General features: G+C 40.9%; 2 protein-coding genes and 1 pseudogene across 2 annotated transcripts in view; 2 read left to right on the forward strand and 1 right to left on the reverse strand.

Annotated features, from left to right (window-relative positions):
• Positions 1–1,399, reverse strand: part of LOC138010336 (G-protein-signaling modulator 2-like) — an 8,805-nt gene extending 7,406 nt beyond the window's left edge. The window contains exons 1-2 of the mRNA XM_068857252.1: positions 1,287–1,399; positions 401–456 (exon numbers count right to left, since the gene is read on the reverse strand). The gene's annotated coding sequence lies outside the window, so the exon portion shown is untranslated. The remainder of the gene's footprint in view (positions 1–400; positions 457–1,286) is intronic.
• Positions 1,400–4,359: 2,960 nt separating this feature from the next.
• Positions 4,360–6,750, forward strand: LOC138009984 (cytochrome P450 3A24-like; annotated as a pseudogene).
• A 2,234-nt stretch (positions 6,751–8,984) lies between these two features.
• The window catches only part of LOC138010928 (cytochrome P450 3A24-like), a 10,510-nt gene continuing 1,994 nt past the window's right edge, over positions 8,985–17,500 (forward strand). Inside the window, exons 1-4 of the mRNA XM_068857936.1 lie at positions 8,985–9,214; positions 10,609–11,148; positions 13,498–13,690; positions 15,843–16,057. Coding sequence (XP_068714037.1) covers positions 10,626–11,148; positions 13,498–13,690; positions 15,843–16,057 — 931 coding nt within the window. The 5' untranslated portion in view covers positions 8,985–9,214; positions 10,609–10,625. The remainder of the gene's footprint in view (positions 9,215–10,608; positions 11,149–13,497; positions 13,691–15,842; positions 16,058–17,500) is intronic.

Below are 17,500 nucleotides of genomic sequence, written 5' to 3' on the forward strand. Positions count from 1 at the left end.
TCTAAGACCTATCAAAATCGGGAAAAACTCATGAATCAAAAGCGATGATGAGTTAGGAGCTCCCTGGCTTTGGACAATAACACTTGACTGGTGAGGCAAAATTGCCAGATAGGAAAACTCAAAAGTAAATTAATTGTCGACCTTAATTATAAAAACTATACTTTACCATCCTTGAAGCAGGACTTATCTAAGTTGACATCTATCGATAGCTTACTTCACCATTGATTAAATGTGAAACTTTTGTTCAATTCAAGCAGGCGTTGCGGTTGTTCTTGCTATAAGGACGTTGTTTCTTCGTCCTGAATACTAATCGCAGCCGTTGGCGAACTGTAGTCAAACACACAGAACTAGTCTCAATACTCTTGAAGTATTATAATATTTCAAGTTTAAAATTACTCACCTTTTTCGGCGATTCCTGAGTCAATTACAGCGTGACCAAGCAACGAAATCTGCGGTCTGATAAAAAAATGGAAAAAGAGAAACTCTAGTAAGGAAGGGAATCACACACCTTTTTTCTGGGAATGATCTGTGCCTGATAAACTACTTTCTTTGCCTCAACGTACTAGAAACATAAAGTTGGCTTCCGTTACTTTGTCACAGTGTGAATACATATATAGCATGAATTAAGACGGAATCCACCAGAAGTTCGAGTAACAAATGGACAAAACCCAAGTACCAAGATTATATACATCGTATTGCAAGGTTCTGTAAGACTGTTTTAAATATCTTCTCAAAAATAATCATTTCTAGCAACACCAAACGTCAAAAACAACTGTTGAACTTCGTAAGAAACACTTGAAAGTACTGGTGAAATGAAACTGATGATGAACTTTTACCTGTTTTTGCACAATTTCTCTGAACTTTGAAATTCAATTTCTCTCGGTCCCATGGGAAATTGTTTTCGGTGTTACTTCAGGCAATAATTTATATCTTTAGCTTAAAGAAAATGTAAAAAGGACTGTAAAATACTTAATTTTATTCTGGTACCAGATATTTGTCTACTATAAACTGACATTGTTCGATTTTCTATCGGATTTCGTCTTAAAACTAAAACAAGCTGTAATGGTGTCAGCTATGCAAAACTTAAGAGTTTTAATCTTTAAATCGAGTTCTAAGATATAGTGACACGACGTTTTTGATAAGCTTAGCAAACAGACGAACATATTTTCACCCAACCTGATCTCGAGTAACAATCTGACCGCAAATGCATTGTTTCAAAGTAACGATGTTCGTATAGAATTGATTGTTCCTAAACCGTTTTATAACCTATGGAGCACTTAACTTACCTTTTGAAAATAATCTAAAAGACTGCGTTAAAACAATACAGATATTACAGCAGGACGAGAAGAGTGCAGTTTGGAAGAAGCGTGTTTACTTGGCGAAGGCACAGAAAGTGATTTGTTCCGTTGCAGTTTTGAATATATAGCGGAAATAGTTCTATTATTAGCACTGTGATATCGCGTTGTTTTGACTCCTGCATTATTACAAATAGACGGAAAATGAAATTACGCCCGGTAAAGATAAAAGAAAAAAGTCTCCGGCTTTAAGAATACCCGGCGATTTAGATTTAGATATGAGCCTTACTGCCGATAAACATGCACATCTAACTAAACCAGCATGCTTGATTATTCTGCTCTTAGAACTTTAGGGGAGGGGAAGTATTGAAAACGAAGCACTCGAAAACGAAAAACCTAGTACGGAGAACCCAAATGGTCGAAAACGAAGTAAGCACCCTAAGTCGAGAACGAGGCCGGATCCAAACTCGAACAGGATGCACTCACAACTCGAAAGTCGAAAACGAAGCACCCTATTTGCCATTAGAAGATTGCTTTGACCAGAGACAAAAATCTAATTACCGCTGATTGTTGATCAGAATAAAAATCAACGTTTTACTAAATATCCTTTTTCTGCCGTTTCTTGCTCAATACTATATCCTTGAGTTGAGAAACTTTAAGTTGCGTACGCAGCGACAAATGCAGAAAGCCATTATGATCTTTAAGGCCTTAAACGGTCTTACAAACGAGTATTTAAGCGATGTATTTACCAATCGATCTGACCTTACTAATTATTCACTGAGGGACTCCGTGAACAAACTTGCTGTTCCAATGCCACGCACCATCTTTTCAAGGGATTTCTTCGCTGCTCACTGAAAACAAATTTAGTCCCTTTCTTCACAGGGTGTTGTGCGAATTAGCGGTATTGCAGGGTATCATTTTGGAGAGTCCGTGCAAAAAGAGGTTGACATTGTGAAGAAAAAACCTGTTTGTTATTATAATAGCTTTTTGTATGGATTTCAACTAACAAGTTGATGTAAATGCTGAATTAGTTCGATACCCGAAAATGGAAATTGCAGTGTTGTGCTACATGGACCAATTCGACTAAACTCAATGTTGCACCCACTTCAAATCTCTCGGGGTTAAGGTCCTTTGTGTGTGGCATTTGCATGATAATGTAGTATTCACATTTGAATGAGGTGGAAATACTTGGATCAAAAAGTTTTATTCCCAAAGGATTTGAATTGGGTACCCCCCCCCCCCCCCCCCCCCATCTTCTTTCTCTACCAGGTGTCGATCAGGGGCTTTAACACGCAGCTTCTCTTTTGGGGCTATTCAACCAAAACTTGAGAGGAGATGGCGGATTTGAAGATGAATATTTTTGTCGTATTGAAGATGAAGACATTGTCATCATCACCATTTTCTGTCCATTAGCTTTTCATCTCCTGAGTGATATGCTGCATTTTTTTTGGATGTTCGCTTTCTGAAATAAAAAACGTGAAAGTGAAAGGCATTTTCATACGCTAAATTTTGTTATCTTTCCAGTGGTATATAGTTTTCTTGGGTTTCTTTAAAAACAACGCGAGCATGAGTTATTTTCCGAAAGACACCCTTGAGGGTGACAGTAACCTTAACATATCGGATGCTTTGTTACTTGTGAAGGGATTTAATACAAATAGACTATTTTCCCATTCCCATAATGCAATACGTTTTGGGGGATTCTTTACATAAAACAATACAAGTTGTTGACTCTTTGGACAGTACCATGCTTCAGTGAACTGGATATCCATTGTTTTAATACAAATAACCCCCCCCCCCCCCCCCCCCCCAAATGAACTGTATTATGGGATTTGCGAAAATACAAAATATGAAGAGTCCCCGAGACGTGCCCCAATCTGAACTTCATGGGACACGTCGCGGGTTGGTGTTGCACAATTAAAAAAGCATCAGTTTAATCAGTTCACACGAGGGGACATATTGCAAAATATCCCTGAAACACGTACCCGCAACTCGTTAATGTGTGAATATTACTGATGGAGTCCTTGATAAGTTCAATTTTTTACGTTTTTTATGCCAAGTTAAACGTTATCTTCTTGGTTTTACTTTTTGTATTATTTCCTGACTTGTTTTTATCGGTTCACATACAGCGCGCATCGGGGGAGACGCAAGTTTTGAACCCAGACCGGACAAACATTTTAAAAAGAAAAGGTTCCCTTATAATTTACTCTGAAGATGGTTAGATTTTCCAGAATTCTCTTCTAGGGAGTATAAACCTAGGCCACCTCTCACAATCCTATATTTTGACTTTGTTGGACGTTGCAAAACCCACAGACTGACGGTCCTAAGGGGTATATCGGGATATTATTTATTTAGACACGGTATTTTGTTTAGGGATTTAACTACCTAACTAAATTAAATTACTAAAAACTACTACAATAAAAGAAATGATAGGAAACCTGCTTTATATGCAAGGAAGCCGTGTAAAAAGCAAAATAAAATTTATATGAAGGTACTATTAAAATCATAGTTCTTCAACTTAGATTTAAATTCATTAAGAGAGGGCGACTGTCGAATATCCAAGGGCAAACTATTTCACAGTACACCTCCTCTATAGGACACACTTCTTTGACAATAATTAGTGCGGGGCTGAGGGGTGGCATGCAAGCGTACAGTCTCTATATATCTGATTAGGTTGCAGGTTAAAGAATCGGAACAAAAGACAAAGTACGAACTGAGATAGTCCAGAATCAAATTATTTCCAATCTTATACATCAATATTAACAAGGCGTTGACGGTCCAGTTTAACCTAATTTAGTATCCGCAACAATTCATGAGTACTACGCTCGCGTGCAGCCCGATTTTTGTAACTTTTGAGAAAGACTCTTAGAACAGGACCCCCACACTGAGCTACAGTAATCGAGATGTGGTTGGACTAGTTGGGCTAGTGAATTGTAAATGGAGAGTAGAGTCTGATATGGGACCGAGTACCTAATACGTTTAATTAATGGCGTTTATACCAGAAAAACTCTTTTTAGAAAGCTCGTTGATATGACACTCCTCAGATTTTCGTCAATTTAGTACACCTATGGATTATACAGTCGAGACTTGCTTTATCGGAAACTGGTTGATTGTGGGAGTGGGATTTGATGTAAAATGTAATATCCTTAGGGGTACGAGACGGAGTTCACGGTGTTGTGCTTTGGCCTTATTTTGTTGACAATTCCTTGTAGAGGACCCGGTGTGCTGTTAGGGAGTTTAATTAAGGAAGGACAACGGCAAAGTCAACGAAATTAAAACGTCATTCCAAAATATAACAATTATTTCGCGATTATTCCATCTTGTTCACGTACCCGTTGTGCAATGCGGGCGAACTACAGTATCCTAGAACGGGATGGATATGAACGGTTTTAAAGTAAAGTTAGCGTGTATATGGTTCTTGTTGTGTGATTGGTAATTTCATGTTGTTGTTTTGTGGAGCACGGCAAAGAAATGCCTGGAAATTCGTGCTGCACGTGCAGCACAATTATTTTTCCTTTTTTAACCAATAACATTCTTGCAGTGTGGCGTTGTCATTGCCCTAGCCGTCCAATAACGAACAAAGAACCAAATTAATTCAATGAGGTGTTACGAAATACCCTTAGAAACTCCTTCCTCGATCTCAAAGATTCTATCTCTTTTTGTCCAGGATTGCAATCTCAGAGGCCTTCAGTGTTGTACTGGAAACCACCAAACGACCACGCAGCAGTGTCAATATTGAGTCAATATTGAGTCAATATTGAAAGAATTGTATAAAATGTCAAGTGCGGGTTATAGACGAATGAGAGAAGTGATCCTCACTCCTTAGCTAGCTGAACAATTTACGCAATTCTCCCTTTTTCACATCTGGAAAAGTTAGGTGGTTTCAACGGGATTCGAGTCAGTAAACTCTGCGATACCGGTGCAATGCTGGTGCAATGCCGGTGCAATGCTGGTGCAATGCTCTACCAATTAAGCTGCGAAGCCACTTGGTGGGGAGCCGGTCAATGTGTTGGCCTCATTTGTTCCCGTGAAGGACTCGATGAATGAAAGAAATGTATTGCTTATAAATTGTCCACTTCTCTTATTCGTCTACTATAACGCGCACTTTAAATACATACATTTCTTTCGTTCCCTCATCGAGTCCTCCACAGGAACACATGATCCCAACAAATTAACCTGCTCCCAACTGTGTGGCTTCATACAAAAATTTGGTTTTATCAACGGAGTTGATAATGTAAATTGGCCACCGTACAGAGATTCTAAAAGCTGACGTTTCGAGCGTTAGCCCTTCGTCAGAGCGAATCGAGGCTCACGCTCACGCTCACGAAGGGCTAACGCTCGAAACGTCAGCTTTTAGAATCTCTGTACGGTGGCCAATTTACATTATCAACTCCGTTGATAAAACCAAATTTTTGTATACTACTTCCCCACCGACGCAGCACCACAGTTTCTTTAGAAACTACCCCTTCATTCATGTGTGGCTTCATAGTTCAGTTGGTATATCATCGCACCGGCATCGCAGAGGTCCTGGGTTCGAATCCCGTTGGAGACACCTGAATTTTTAGGGTGACGCGTTAGTCCATTTATTGCTTTTAAAGAACACTAATCAAAGCTTTGTGACAAAAAAAGTGTCCTTCGAGCAAAGATAATGTAAGATACAAATAACAGAGGTAAACTTAGCTTTGCTGACAACCGCCAGGCTGGGCTGAACTTTTTCTAAACCCTCAGTGGCAATCCATTTTAATCTTCTTCGGCTTTGCACATCCCTGCTTCCTTTTGTATTTGCTGAACTTATTTTTACGTTTCGCTTGAGAACTTGCTAGCCATTTTTCAGGCGCCGAATTTGGCTAAATTTCGTGATATGGCAGTCTTTAAACTGTCATAAAGATATTTCCCTGACCTCTCCCACTTTAAACTTGCCGTTTTCTCAGGCCATACCCTGACAAGCATTGCATATTTTCTGGCAAAGTACCACGAGGCACAAGACGGTCTCATCCAATGTGGATGAGCCCCAGTATGAGTTGATACACAGGGCTGGGTACATGGATCAAGTCATCTCCGAGGTCCAACGCCTCTGCGGTCCCTTACTTCTCCTTGCACCGAAGATGCCATTTACAAGGGCATCCGTATTCCCAAGGGTTGTGGCATCAACATTCCTGTGTACATTTTGTACCGCGACCCGGACTTATGGGACAATCCCTTCGCCTTCAATCCTGAAAATTTTTCCCCGGAGACTAAAGAGAAGAATGATGCATTTGCATTTCTTCCGTTTGATGTGGGTCCTCGGCAGTGCATTGGTATGCGTTTGGCATTGTTGGAGATCAAGATCGCGCTAATGAAAATCATGCAACGATTCAAGTTTGAACGTGCACCAGAGACCGTGGAGAAGATGGAGCACAGGGCAGTGCTGCTCTTTTCGCCTAAAGAAACGATCTATGTGAAGTTAAAAGCCCGGTAATTTGTATAGCTTATCACGTGATTTCAAATGCACTTTGGTATAAATGAGGAGCTTGAATGGGAAACCTAAGCACTCCATATTTTTGAGACACGAAACATGTTCGGTAACCGGAAGCTAGCTGTTTTCCCCTTTAACTTGTCTTCAAACAACCACATCTTTTCTCCATTAGACATGATTAGTTTAAAAATTTGGGAGACACTACTGTCCTGGCTTGCGACTATCCTGCGAGCAGTTGGTTTCTCCTACGCTTCCCGAGAGAAAAACTACTGCGACCAACCGTTAGTTTCGTTGAGTGTGCTGACGTCAAGTGCCAAGGGCGAATAAATTAAATTTGAACTTGTAACTGCGAGTTGGTAAACTAGTTTTGGCGCTTAAACGTGCGTTCAGCTACATAACTGCTGCGTTTGGGCAAGCCTGGTGTGTGGCGATTTCCCGCGACATAAGACGAAGTGATGTTAAATACATCACTTGGGGTGTGACTTACTTCGCACATGCTCAATGGAAAATCAAAATGGTTGCTCGCAGTGGTTTCTCTCTCGGGAAGCGTAGAAGAAACCAACTGCTCGCAGGGTAGCATGCGACCTACTGAGCTCGAGTAATTTTTTCAGACAATTAAGAAATTATGGGTTTACTTACTTACGTCCTTAAAAATGGCAAGACAGAAGGTCAAAAAGTGATATTTTGACTGCACGGGCTTTAATTTTCTAAGACAAATCAACTGATGGGTTGAAACAGATTACAACGTTTGTCAAATTCAAACTATTACAATATCATCGTTCAAAAAGTTATTGAACTGTAAACTTGGAAAGATTTTTAGCACCCGTGTTACAATTTTGCTCAACCTCGTTCCCAGTAATTATCCCATGTCTTCTGGGCAGGCCGGGAGAAGCCCAGAAGGCAAGGAAGAAGTCCTGGAACGAAGTCGAATTTTGCACTAATTTTTTGAACCCGTGCTACACGAGAACTGCACTCTTATTTTACATAATCAAAACTTTGAATTTTTTTCATTTATACTATTAAAGAACAAACTGTCAACGAAATGAACAAATGTCATATGTTGTACTTCGTGGTTCTTCCGAATCGTTTAATACATTTTAAATGCATCACGAGGTTTTAAGCTTAAACACCTGACAAATGACGATACCTTCATAAGCCAATTCGTCTGTCAGTGGCCGAATTTATACTAGAGACGAATAACTAGTCTAAAACGAATTACCCATGTAAGTCGGATAATTCGTCTGCAATAGGCCCTTTGCAGGTAAATGATCACATGGTACAAAACCCGCCATACTGGGACGCAATTACGTCCCAGTATGACCGTTTTTGTACCATGTGATCACTAACCTGCAAAGGGCCCGATCGTCGAGGTATAAGCCGGGTGTTTAGACGAATTATAGACCAAAATTCGTCTTCAGCTGATTCGTCTGTTAGCACGTCATACAGAAGTGCTGACAGACGAATAAATCACGAGATACCTTGCATGTTGTGCGGGCCCACATAACAACAGCGGAATTACTGCAAAGGAATGCGCGAGAAACAGCGGGCTCAAGTCATAGTCAGCAAACATAGCATGGGGCATGCGTCTCGAACAGTGCTGTCCAAGGTCGTGGACGGTGGTTAGATCACAGTGAGTTTCGACCCATGGCAGTGGCCCGGGAGAATAGGAGGCGGGAAGGGTACTAGAGGCAGGGAAGAAAAGGGCGGGAAGCTTGAGTTCTAAGAGGGCGGGAAGAGGGGAGGAATGCAAAACGCTATTTTTTGTCATTTATTGATGCGTTAGAATACTTTAAAAAATAAGAACCCAAAATAATATTTGACTTGCGTTAGAGTCTTCTGAGCAATCAAGCAAACAAATATTCGCGCTTGGGCTGAAAAACATGCGTACTTCCGGTGAAATTTATTGTCAACCGTTTAATGGTGGTTACGTCGTAGGTCCCGAAATGTCAAGCGAACTGACGCGTAACTGACGCGTAACTGCAGCAAGACGAGCAAAGCGACAAAGAAAACACTTCAGAATTAGGTAGCTAAATAACCAAGAAGTGTTTTGCGTCTCTGATTTATAGGAGACGGTAGCAGGACTGAAAAGGGCGGGAGCCGGGAGACAAAGTTACGGGAAAGCGGGAGGTTCTGACCCCCTGTCTTTTCCGCGGAATTTTAGCGATGAGGTATGACTAATATGTTATTCAACATATGCACACACACTGCTCATGCGTATCCTCACGTTAACATAAGTGCATCTCGTTACTCCGCATAAACCAAACGTTCGTGATTAATATAAGTCGTTTGTTGCATAGCTTTTTCCTTGATTCAAGTGGTAATGATCACTTTACATCGGAGCCGTTTGCATTTCAATAAGCGCCGCGTACTTGTCTATGACTCATGTGGCAGAAATGAAATACCTTGCCCTTGGCTAGACTCTAAACCATAAGCACCTTGAGTGTGATCTGTTTGATTTTTAAAGAAGGTAAGTTGTAGTCAAAATAAGTACGCATCGTTTCCATGAGGAAACGATCCAACGTAAATAGCCCTCTGAGAGGACGTGTAGTTACTAATAAGTTCTAAAGAAATGAAGAAAATAAAAGGAATCGAGTAACGTTGTCACAGGAGCGACTTCAGAATACCCCTCCACAGTTGTCTTCTTAAATCGGCATCGTTTGAAGAACGAATCATATCTATTCGTAAGCAAATTAGTGCCCCAGGTATTCTTGAGTTTAGCCGACGAAGAGCGTCACAAATTAAAAACTATCAAAATCTGAATTTAGCGAAAATTGACTGAAAGATTATTACTTCCTTGCCAAAAATCAGAGCATTGACTCCATACAAACAATTTGCGCATATGATGTATCAATGAACTTATGACGTTATTCAAGATGGCGCTGAAAAAGCGGACGAACGAAAACTGAAAACTTGCTAAAGCTCCCCCTATGCACGGGATAACCAATATTAGAAATTGCTTTCTCCAAATGTCGAAAGCAATTGGAGTAAAACAATTATTGGATGCAACTCTATTGCGTTTAGGATTATGCTCCATTGCTTTCGTTCCATTCGTTCCATTTTCTTTTTCCTGCTCGTTGTTTTCTAGATCAATCACGGAATCCGTTGTAATTGCTGCGTCATGGCCTTTAATCACGTTTGATTTGGCAAAGCAATTAAGTGATATGAAAACAATAGGAAAAAAAAAAGTTTTATGCAAGGCCCCAAAGTGACTTCAGGTCGTTTTTATGAGTGTTTGCTATATTAAATGCAACCAGTTTGCTTCACAGCGTAACGGGGGCATGAGATCACAGCATAATTCAGGGCCTCAACGCAAGCTGTTTAGAAAGTATCTTTAAGTTTAATATAAATCCCACTAACGCTTACAAGCAATGCTAATCCGGCAATGGAGCGGTAAGCGGCCAATTAAAGCGTGTCAGTGTATTCAAGCAAGAGATTATCTTGATTCAAGTCATTGGCATGCTTTCATAGAGGCAATTTTCCCTATGCCCGCGACTTGTCGCAAGACGGAGAAGTTGATGACTTTAAATTATTAGCCAAAGTAGTAAGCATTGTTGTAATTCAACTTCATATTAATTCAACCTCATTCTCACTTTTAAATTGCTAAGTTGTTTTTCACGAAAAACTTTGACCCGCATTGCATTACGCAGCGGGAGTAAACAATTTGAAATTTGCACGACTCCTCAGTTTTCAGTGACAGTTAAAAGAGAAGATATTGTTGACGTCACGTATTGACCGTAATGTGTCGAAACAAAGGGTTTTTCTTTCCTGTGGTTGGCACATTTGAATAACAAAAGCATTTTTTGTAAACAGATATCTTCCCTATATACATCACAAACGTTTGTTTTTTTCATTTCTTGCAAGAATCGACGCAGGTAGACATGGCGGAGCTACTGCAGGTCCTCCACAGTTTTGGTTGGTCCACGTGGTTTGCAGTTTTCCTTGGTTTGTTAGGGTTTGTTTACTGGCTAGGTCTCCAGCCCTATAGCTCGCTTCTCGGCAGCTCGCCTCTCCCAGGTCCCATAGTATGGCCGTGGGTCGGAAATCTGCCCGACGTCTTCAGATACGGAGGACTTCACAAGATGCTGTTAAACTACTTCTACAAATACGGCCGCGTCTACAAGATGTCCGTGGGGAGATCACCCTCGATTGTGGTAACTGACCCCGAGATTCTCAAACAAATAATGGTGAAGGAGTTTTGGAAGTTTACGAATCGTTCGCCTTTCGTAAGACCTAACCCCCCGTTAGATGCAGCCATCTTTCTCGCGCGTGACGAAACCTGGAGGCGTGTAAGGCACACATTGACCCCGACTTTCACCGCATCCAAACTAAAACAAATCGTACCAATCATCGAGACGGCATCGGAGAAGCTAACTACAAAGTTGCAGAACTTTTCAGAAACAGGTAAGCTTGTCTTGCCTTTCTCGTGGTGTGTTCCTTATGGAGTTAGAGTGGGTCTCACGGTACAACTACAATAAGTAGTTCAATGCTCTCTTAATTAATTAGCGGTCATTTCGATTTGCATGTTTTTACCTACAGTAGCACAAAGGAGCCGATTTCATACCCAATGTCAAATGAATAGCATCACTAATTGTTACTCTCGGCGAGGAAAAAAGGAAACAAAGACTTCTCAGAGATGGAATCAACTTTAATTAGAATATCACTTCGCAGAATCGAGTATTAATATCCTCGCAAACTCGGCCTTCCCTCAAGAACGATTTGGAGTACAGTAGAATCTATCGAAGAAAGATGGAAAGTGATGCTCCCACTTTATCACGAAAATTTAAGCAATTGCCTCGTATAGCCACCCGAAATATTCGGGCAGTTTCATCGGGATTCGAACCCATGACCTCTGTGATGGCGGTGAAATGCCCAACCAACTGAGCTATTTATTGAGCTGATGTGTTCCCGTGAAAGTACTAATAAACATTTCTTCAAAAGTCTTTCCTTCAATAGAAGTTATCCTCATTATTAAATGACGTGAATTTTTTTGTCGCACGACATCAGCTAATCTGCGTCGAAGTCCATGAAGTCTTCCAACGTGGCACCGAAAAAATGTTTACGTGGATGAAATTTCGTGGCAGTGTCTTATTGTGACATGATTTTGTCCACGTTGGCAAAATGTCAGCCATGCGTGTCAACGCTCAGTCGGGTGTGACATCTTGCTTCATCCTTATAAATCACTCGCGTGTAGCCCTCTCGCGAGCGGTCAAGGACTGATTTAGTTAACAAACAAAAATGGCTCTGTATGCCGTACGCATGCATTTTCATTTTATCACCGTTTCTCTCTGAAGTTGCAAGTTATCTTTCTGTGGCCGCTTTTTTGGAGGACTCGAGCACACGGCGATTAAGGGACTGTGTTAGGGCTGTGCAGATGATTTTGAAAGGTTTTACCAATCACCCGCCCCTATCCGCTCTGCAACTTAACTTTAACCCAGATATTACTTTAAACAACTCAAATCAAAGCTTCGTCGCACAAAAAAAAAGTTTCTCGAACATGCTTAGTTTAAGTTACAAACAACAAACGAATTTTTGAAAAACTATTAGCCTGAACGATTTTCAAAGACTAACTTCCATCCCAGGGCTTTTCTCCGCCAAAAAGAAAAGCCCTGTAAACTAAATTATTTAAAAACCCCAATTGCAATCCATTTTAATCTTCTTCAAGTTTTCTCATCCCTCTGTGCAAGCTTCTGCATGTGGTGTAGCCTCATTTCTCGCCAATCATATCCGTGGACACCGAGGGTCCCTCTTTGTGCTCTACTTGCCAGTTCATAGGTTTGCAGTTTCTTTTAGTAAATTCGGCAAAATTAACAGAGCCAGAACGATAATGTGAGTAAAATTTTAAAAGTCAGGAAGAATGGATCGTGGTGAGCGAGATTCCGTTATTTTTTTTTGCATCCTCTCAGGCCCCGTCCACACATATCCGGAATATTTTTTAATCCGCAACTTTTTCTTTGCGGATTCGCCTTCAGTCCACACGTATGCGACGAATTCGCAACTTTTCGAATCCACCCTTCAGTGTGCCGTTTTGATTACGTAAAGAATTTCGAATCATGTGGATATGAACGGTCGAATCCGATGACGTTCCAAACTCAGATAGGGAAAGGAAAGGAACTTTATTTAAGTGTCTAGTCCTTCTAGCGCTGAAGCACTAATTGGGGACACTGTATGAACGCATACCAAGTCAAATGTTGGTTTTTGTTGTGAGGGGAAACCGGATCGAGTACCCGGAGGAAACCTCTCAGTGCAGAGTAGAGAACCAACAAACTCAACCCACATATGACGCCGAGTCTGGGAATCGAACCCGGGTCACATAGGTGGAAGGCGAGTGCTTTCACCACTGCGCCATCCCTGCACCCAGGGATGGCAGTCTTTATCGGCTAAATATTCCGGTTTGTTAGGAATGACTGTATCCAATTGATTGTCATCATCATTAGGAGTACATCTACTACATCAGAAGTGCATCATTTCAAATCCCTTTAGTTTGGTAATAAGTTGACAACAACTGACTTTATCGAAAGCCTTGCTAAAGCCCATCACTAGAATGAAGTTGTAAAACATCATGCGTGTTATTTATAATACCATGAGTAAAGCCAAGTAATTCGATCTCACATACCTTATGTCTCTGAAGCTATGCTGTAATGGAAAGAGTAGATGGTGATTCTTCGCATGCCTCATAATAGAGCTAGTTATTTCTTCAAGGTTTTTTTAGAAGACCTTGAGTCACAAGCTCTTTCCCCGTCTTTTCTATAGGTGAAAGCGTCGATGTCGTTGGGCAGTTTAGCTTGTTCGCACTGGATGTTATAATGAGGGCAGCATTTGGAATGGAAAACAACATTCAGATGAATCCCGATCCGGAACTTGTGGAGAAGGCGAGAAATGTCTTTCAAACCCCAATATGGGTTCGCTTCTTTTCCATGTTTCCCTTTTGGGGCTACTTCAGCAGGTAAATTGTATGGGCAGATTTCATGCAAGCATGATTGGTTTGGAGTGAGGTTCGCGTTTTCGCGACCTCGCTGGGCGAGGTGTATGCAGGTGCGAATGCCAAAAGATCTATCATCAGGGGGTAAATTCCTCGCCGTAACCCAAAACGATCTTTTCTCTAAAATCACGATTATCGTGAATTCTCAATTTGCTTTGAATTTACTGTTGTCGTTAATTTAGGATACTATGTCCCAGGCCCTGTAATAGCAGAGAAAACAAGGAAATAGAAAGTCATACCCGTGGATTGGATTCTTCTCTATAGGAACCGCTCCTTTTCGGCTTCACCACTGAAATTCAAGACACTGCACTCTCAACCTTTTTTTTTTTAAGGCTCCCATAGAATATCGCTGCTGAAGAGTACTTAGGCCTAAGCTAAATTAATAATTTAAGCCTAATCTTTGATTTTAAAATGTTTGGCTTTGTCGTGAAGTTTGGTAACCTACTTTTTGCATTGTTTTATATTGTTTGTTGCCGATTGATAACACAGCATATCAAATAGTGTGTCTGAGCAGCTAGAGGTTTGGTGGTCAAGTGGTTACCCTCCCATGTTCCCTCCTCCCTTTTTTTCTTTCGAGGGGAGGGTACGGCTACACGTAGGCTATCAAATGGATATGTGACGGCTCAATCAACATTCCCAGATTGGAGTCCTATGTTCATACACTTGGGTTTACTTTATAAAAAAATTATATGATCATTTCCTATAATCTACATCAAGCTTTCAGTCTTCTAAATTAACGATAATATTGAATTCAGAGCAAATTAAGAAGAGACCATTTTCGAATTATCACGGCTGGAGTGGATCTACCATGAAATGGAGGCTAATGGGGCAAATCTTTTCAAATCCTAATTAATTTGCCAGCATTAGCCTCCATTTCAAGCTAGATCCAGTCCAGTCGTGAGAACTCGAAAATGCTGTATTGACGATAATCGTGAATTCAATATAGAGATTGTGTTGATCAGGCGGCGAACTCATTGCCGCAACCAGCTTATTTTTACACCTGCACTCACGTTTTCAGCGGATTTTCTCAATAGGAAGTCCCTTTGAGCCCCTACGGAGGAGAGAGGAGAGCGGACGCGAGAAATATACGCACGTGCTCGATGATTAAAACGAGAAATTTAAAGCTAGACTGTGAGAGACGTTGCCGTGTACGACATGAAGAACTTCGATATTCCATTCTGTTTTTGGTTGTCATTTTGAAGAAACGTTGCCAATTTAATTTGTCCAATTCTGATAAACGATGCGTCATGGACGATAAACGCCCTTGCATCAGCCTTTGAGAATTCTGTACAGCGCGCAAACTTGTAAAATACGTCGAAGCTAACTACGATGGTAACGCACAGGTCTTGACCACACAATTAGCGCTTACTGGACTTTGAACAGCTCGCCTTAGGCAGAAATGCAATTCCATTAACAAGACCTCAGGTATTGCGTTTCTAGCTTTCTGATTGGTTCACCATATCTCGGCTATCAGCTCATATACCGTATGACCTTATAAGGAATATTGATTTTGTCAAGTGTTTCCAAGCTGAAAATTATACGCGGGAAGCGAAGTTACCCTGGACACAATAGACGAAAAGTGAACATTTTATCAAATAATGACTCCATTCGCGCTTGTTGGATATGGGACTGGTTCTAGCCAACTCCGCGCCTCAGTGGCTATTTACCATCTCATACCCAACTCGCGTTCTTGGAATACTTAGTAATTATTTTTGCATAAATAATAAAAGCTCAGCAAACAGAGCACCTGCAGCTGAATACCGAGGGAGAGGTTTTGACAGGTAACGAATTGCGTGCAAAGGTAGACAGTGTCAGGTAGCGAGCGAGTAAGAGATAGTGGGTCAGTGCCGATTAATCAAGAAAATATCTCCTGGTCATGGCGAGACTCCGACTATTGTTTAGTTTGCTTATCCATGTGTTAGAACTTAATGTATTGAGGGACCTAACGTATTGAAAAGCGATCAACAAGCCACTAATCGCTAACCTGCGTCGACTCATCCACACTTCCGTCATCTCGCTACTTGTTACCCCGCCACCCGTGAAAAGTGCTTTTGACTTTCCAACATTTCTTAAAGATCATTTTGATCGCGTTTCCTTGTATTTCTACACTTTGTAGGTACGTTGACCCTCTTCAGAACGTAGACTACTTCTGGGCAATAGCAAAGGACATTCTGCAGAAAAGGCAAAGGCAGGGATTTACCGGCACAAAAGACCTGGTGCAGTTGATGCTAAAAGCACACGAGGAGCATGTGGACGGCGTTAGCAAACTGAGTGATGATGAAATTATGGCTCAGTCTATTGTGTTTCTGGTGGCTGGATTCGAAACCACAGGTAAAAGAAAATGGGAAGTTCAATACCATTTCCACTGTGATCGATATCATTATTTATGCTGCACCTCCAGTAGATATTTCAGATTCTTTATTCTAAGCTTAACGTAATCTTCTGTGTTTGCTTGTAATATTTTCTTTTTTGATCGACTCAGATACAGCGAGCATCGGACTAACGGGGGAAGGTCTGATGAGTTTCGAAACCGGCGAGGCAAACATTTTGTGGAGGAAAGGCTTCCTTGATAATTTCCTCTGCAAATGATTAGATTTTCCAGAATTTTCGTGTGGGGAGTACAAACCTACGCCATGTCTCCAAAGGTGAATTAGATAAGAGTGTTGATCCATCACTTTGCTGTCTTGCCCTAACACAATCCAAATGGATTTATAGACTTTGCGCGCGAAACAAACAAAGGGCTGCCAATTTTAACCAATCAGAAGAAGCCATGTCACGCGCGACTGCTGCTGCTATGTTTTTCTTCAGGTACACGACAATTGAATTTCGCGGGAATGGGTATTCGAAAAATACAGTCTTAACTTTTAGAGGATATTAGGTTTCCTTCCGCGTCTCAAAAACGCTCGTGCTTATGCTTCCTAATGAAAGGAACAAACAACAGAGGTAAACTTTGACAATCTGTTTGGCTCAGTGAACAGTTTTCAAAAAGCCCACTTGCAATTCATTTTAATATAAATTCTTCAATTCTACCCATCTCTGCCTTCTTTTGCATATGCTGTTTTCTTTAAACCTTCCTCTTCAATATGTTAAGTAATTGTTTTTACGTTTTCGCTTAATTTGCTTGCCATTTTCCAGCGACGAGTTTGGCTCCTTTAAAGGGAACTAGTACATTTACTTTACAATACTGAGCATAATGCTTATTACCATCGACCACCGAAATTGTTCGAACTTTTTCTGATGGAAGCGTTTGCATCCGAAATAAACAAATCTCAAATATGCTTGTTTTGCTTTTTTCTCCCGGGTAATGCCATTTTGAACAACTGTGACGTGTAGTGGTTGCCATAATTACTGGTCACCTTAAGATCGACGTTTACCGCGGACTGCAAACCTCTTCAGGTCACGTGACCAGACTTCAACCTTACGTTTACGGAAAATTCTCCAGGTTTTCGACGGCAAGAACTAGGTTTTCGCGTAAGTCATTTACCTCAACTTTTATTTGCATGAATATTTTGTGATCCCACGTATGCCTGGCACTGATATACAGAAAAAACCTCTTTCTTTCATTTCATATTAATTTTAATATTAACAAGACAACAGTTTTGTTTTTACAAGGTTCGAACGACAACTGTTGCACAACGTTGAAATCCAATATGTTACCACGCGTCGTTATCACGTGATTATTAATACACGAAGGAGGCATACTGCAAACGGCAAACCTGGAACCGCAGTTTGCGGGTCCGCGGTAAACGTCGATCTTAAGGTGTCTAATTGTTT

The sequence above is a fragment of the Montipora foliosa genome, chromosome 7 (assembly GCF_036669935.1).
Source record: "Montipora foliosa isolate CH-2021 chromosome 7, ASM3666993v2, whole genome shotgun sequence".
Lineage (NCBI taxonomy): Eukaryota > Metazoa > Cnidaria > Anthozoa > Scleractinia > Acroporidae > Montipora > Montipora foliosa.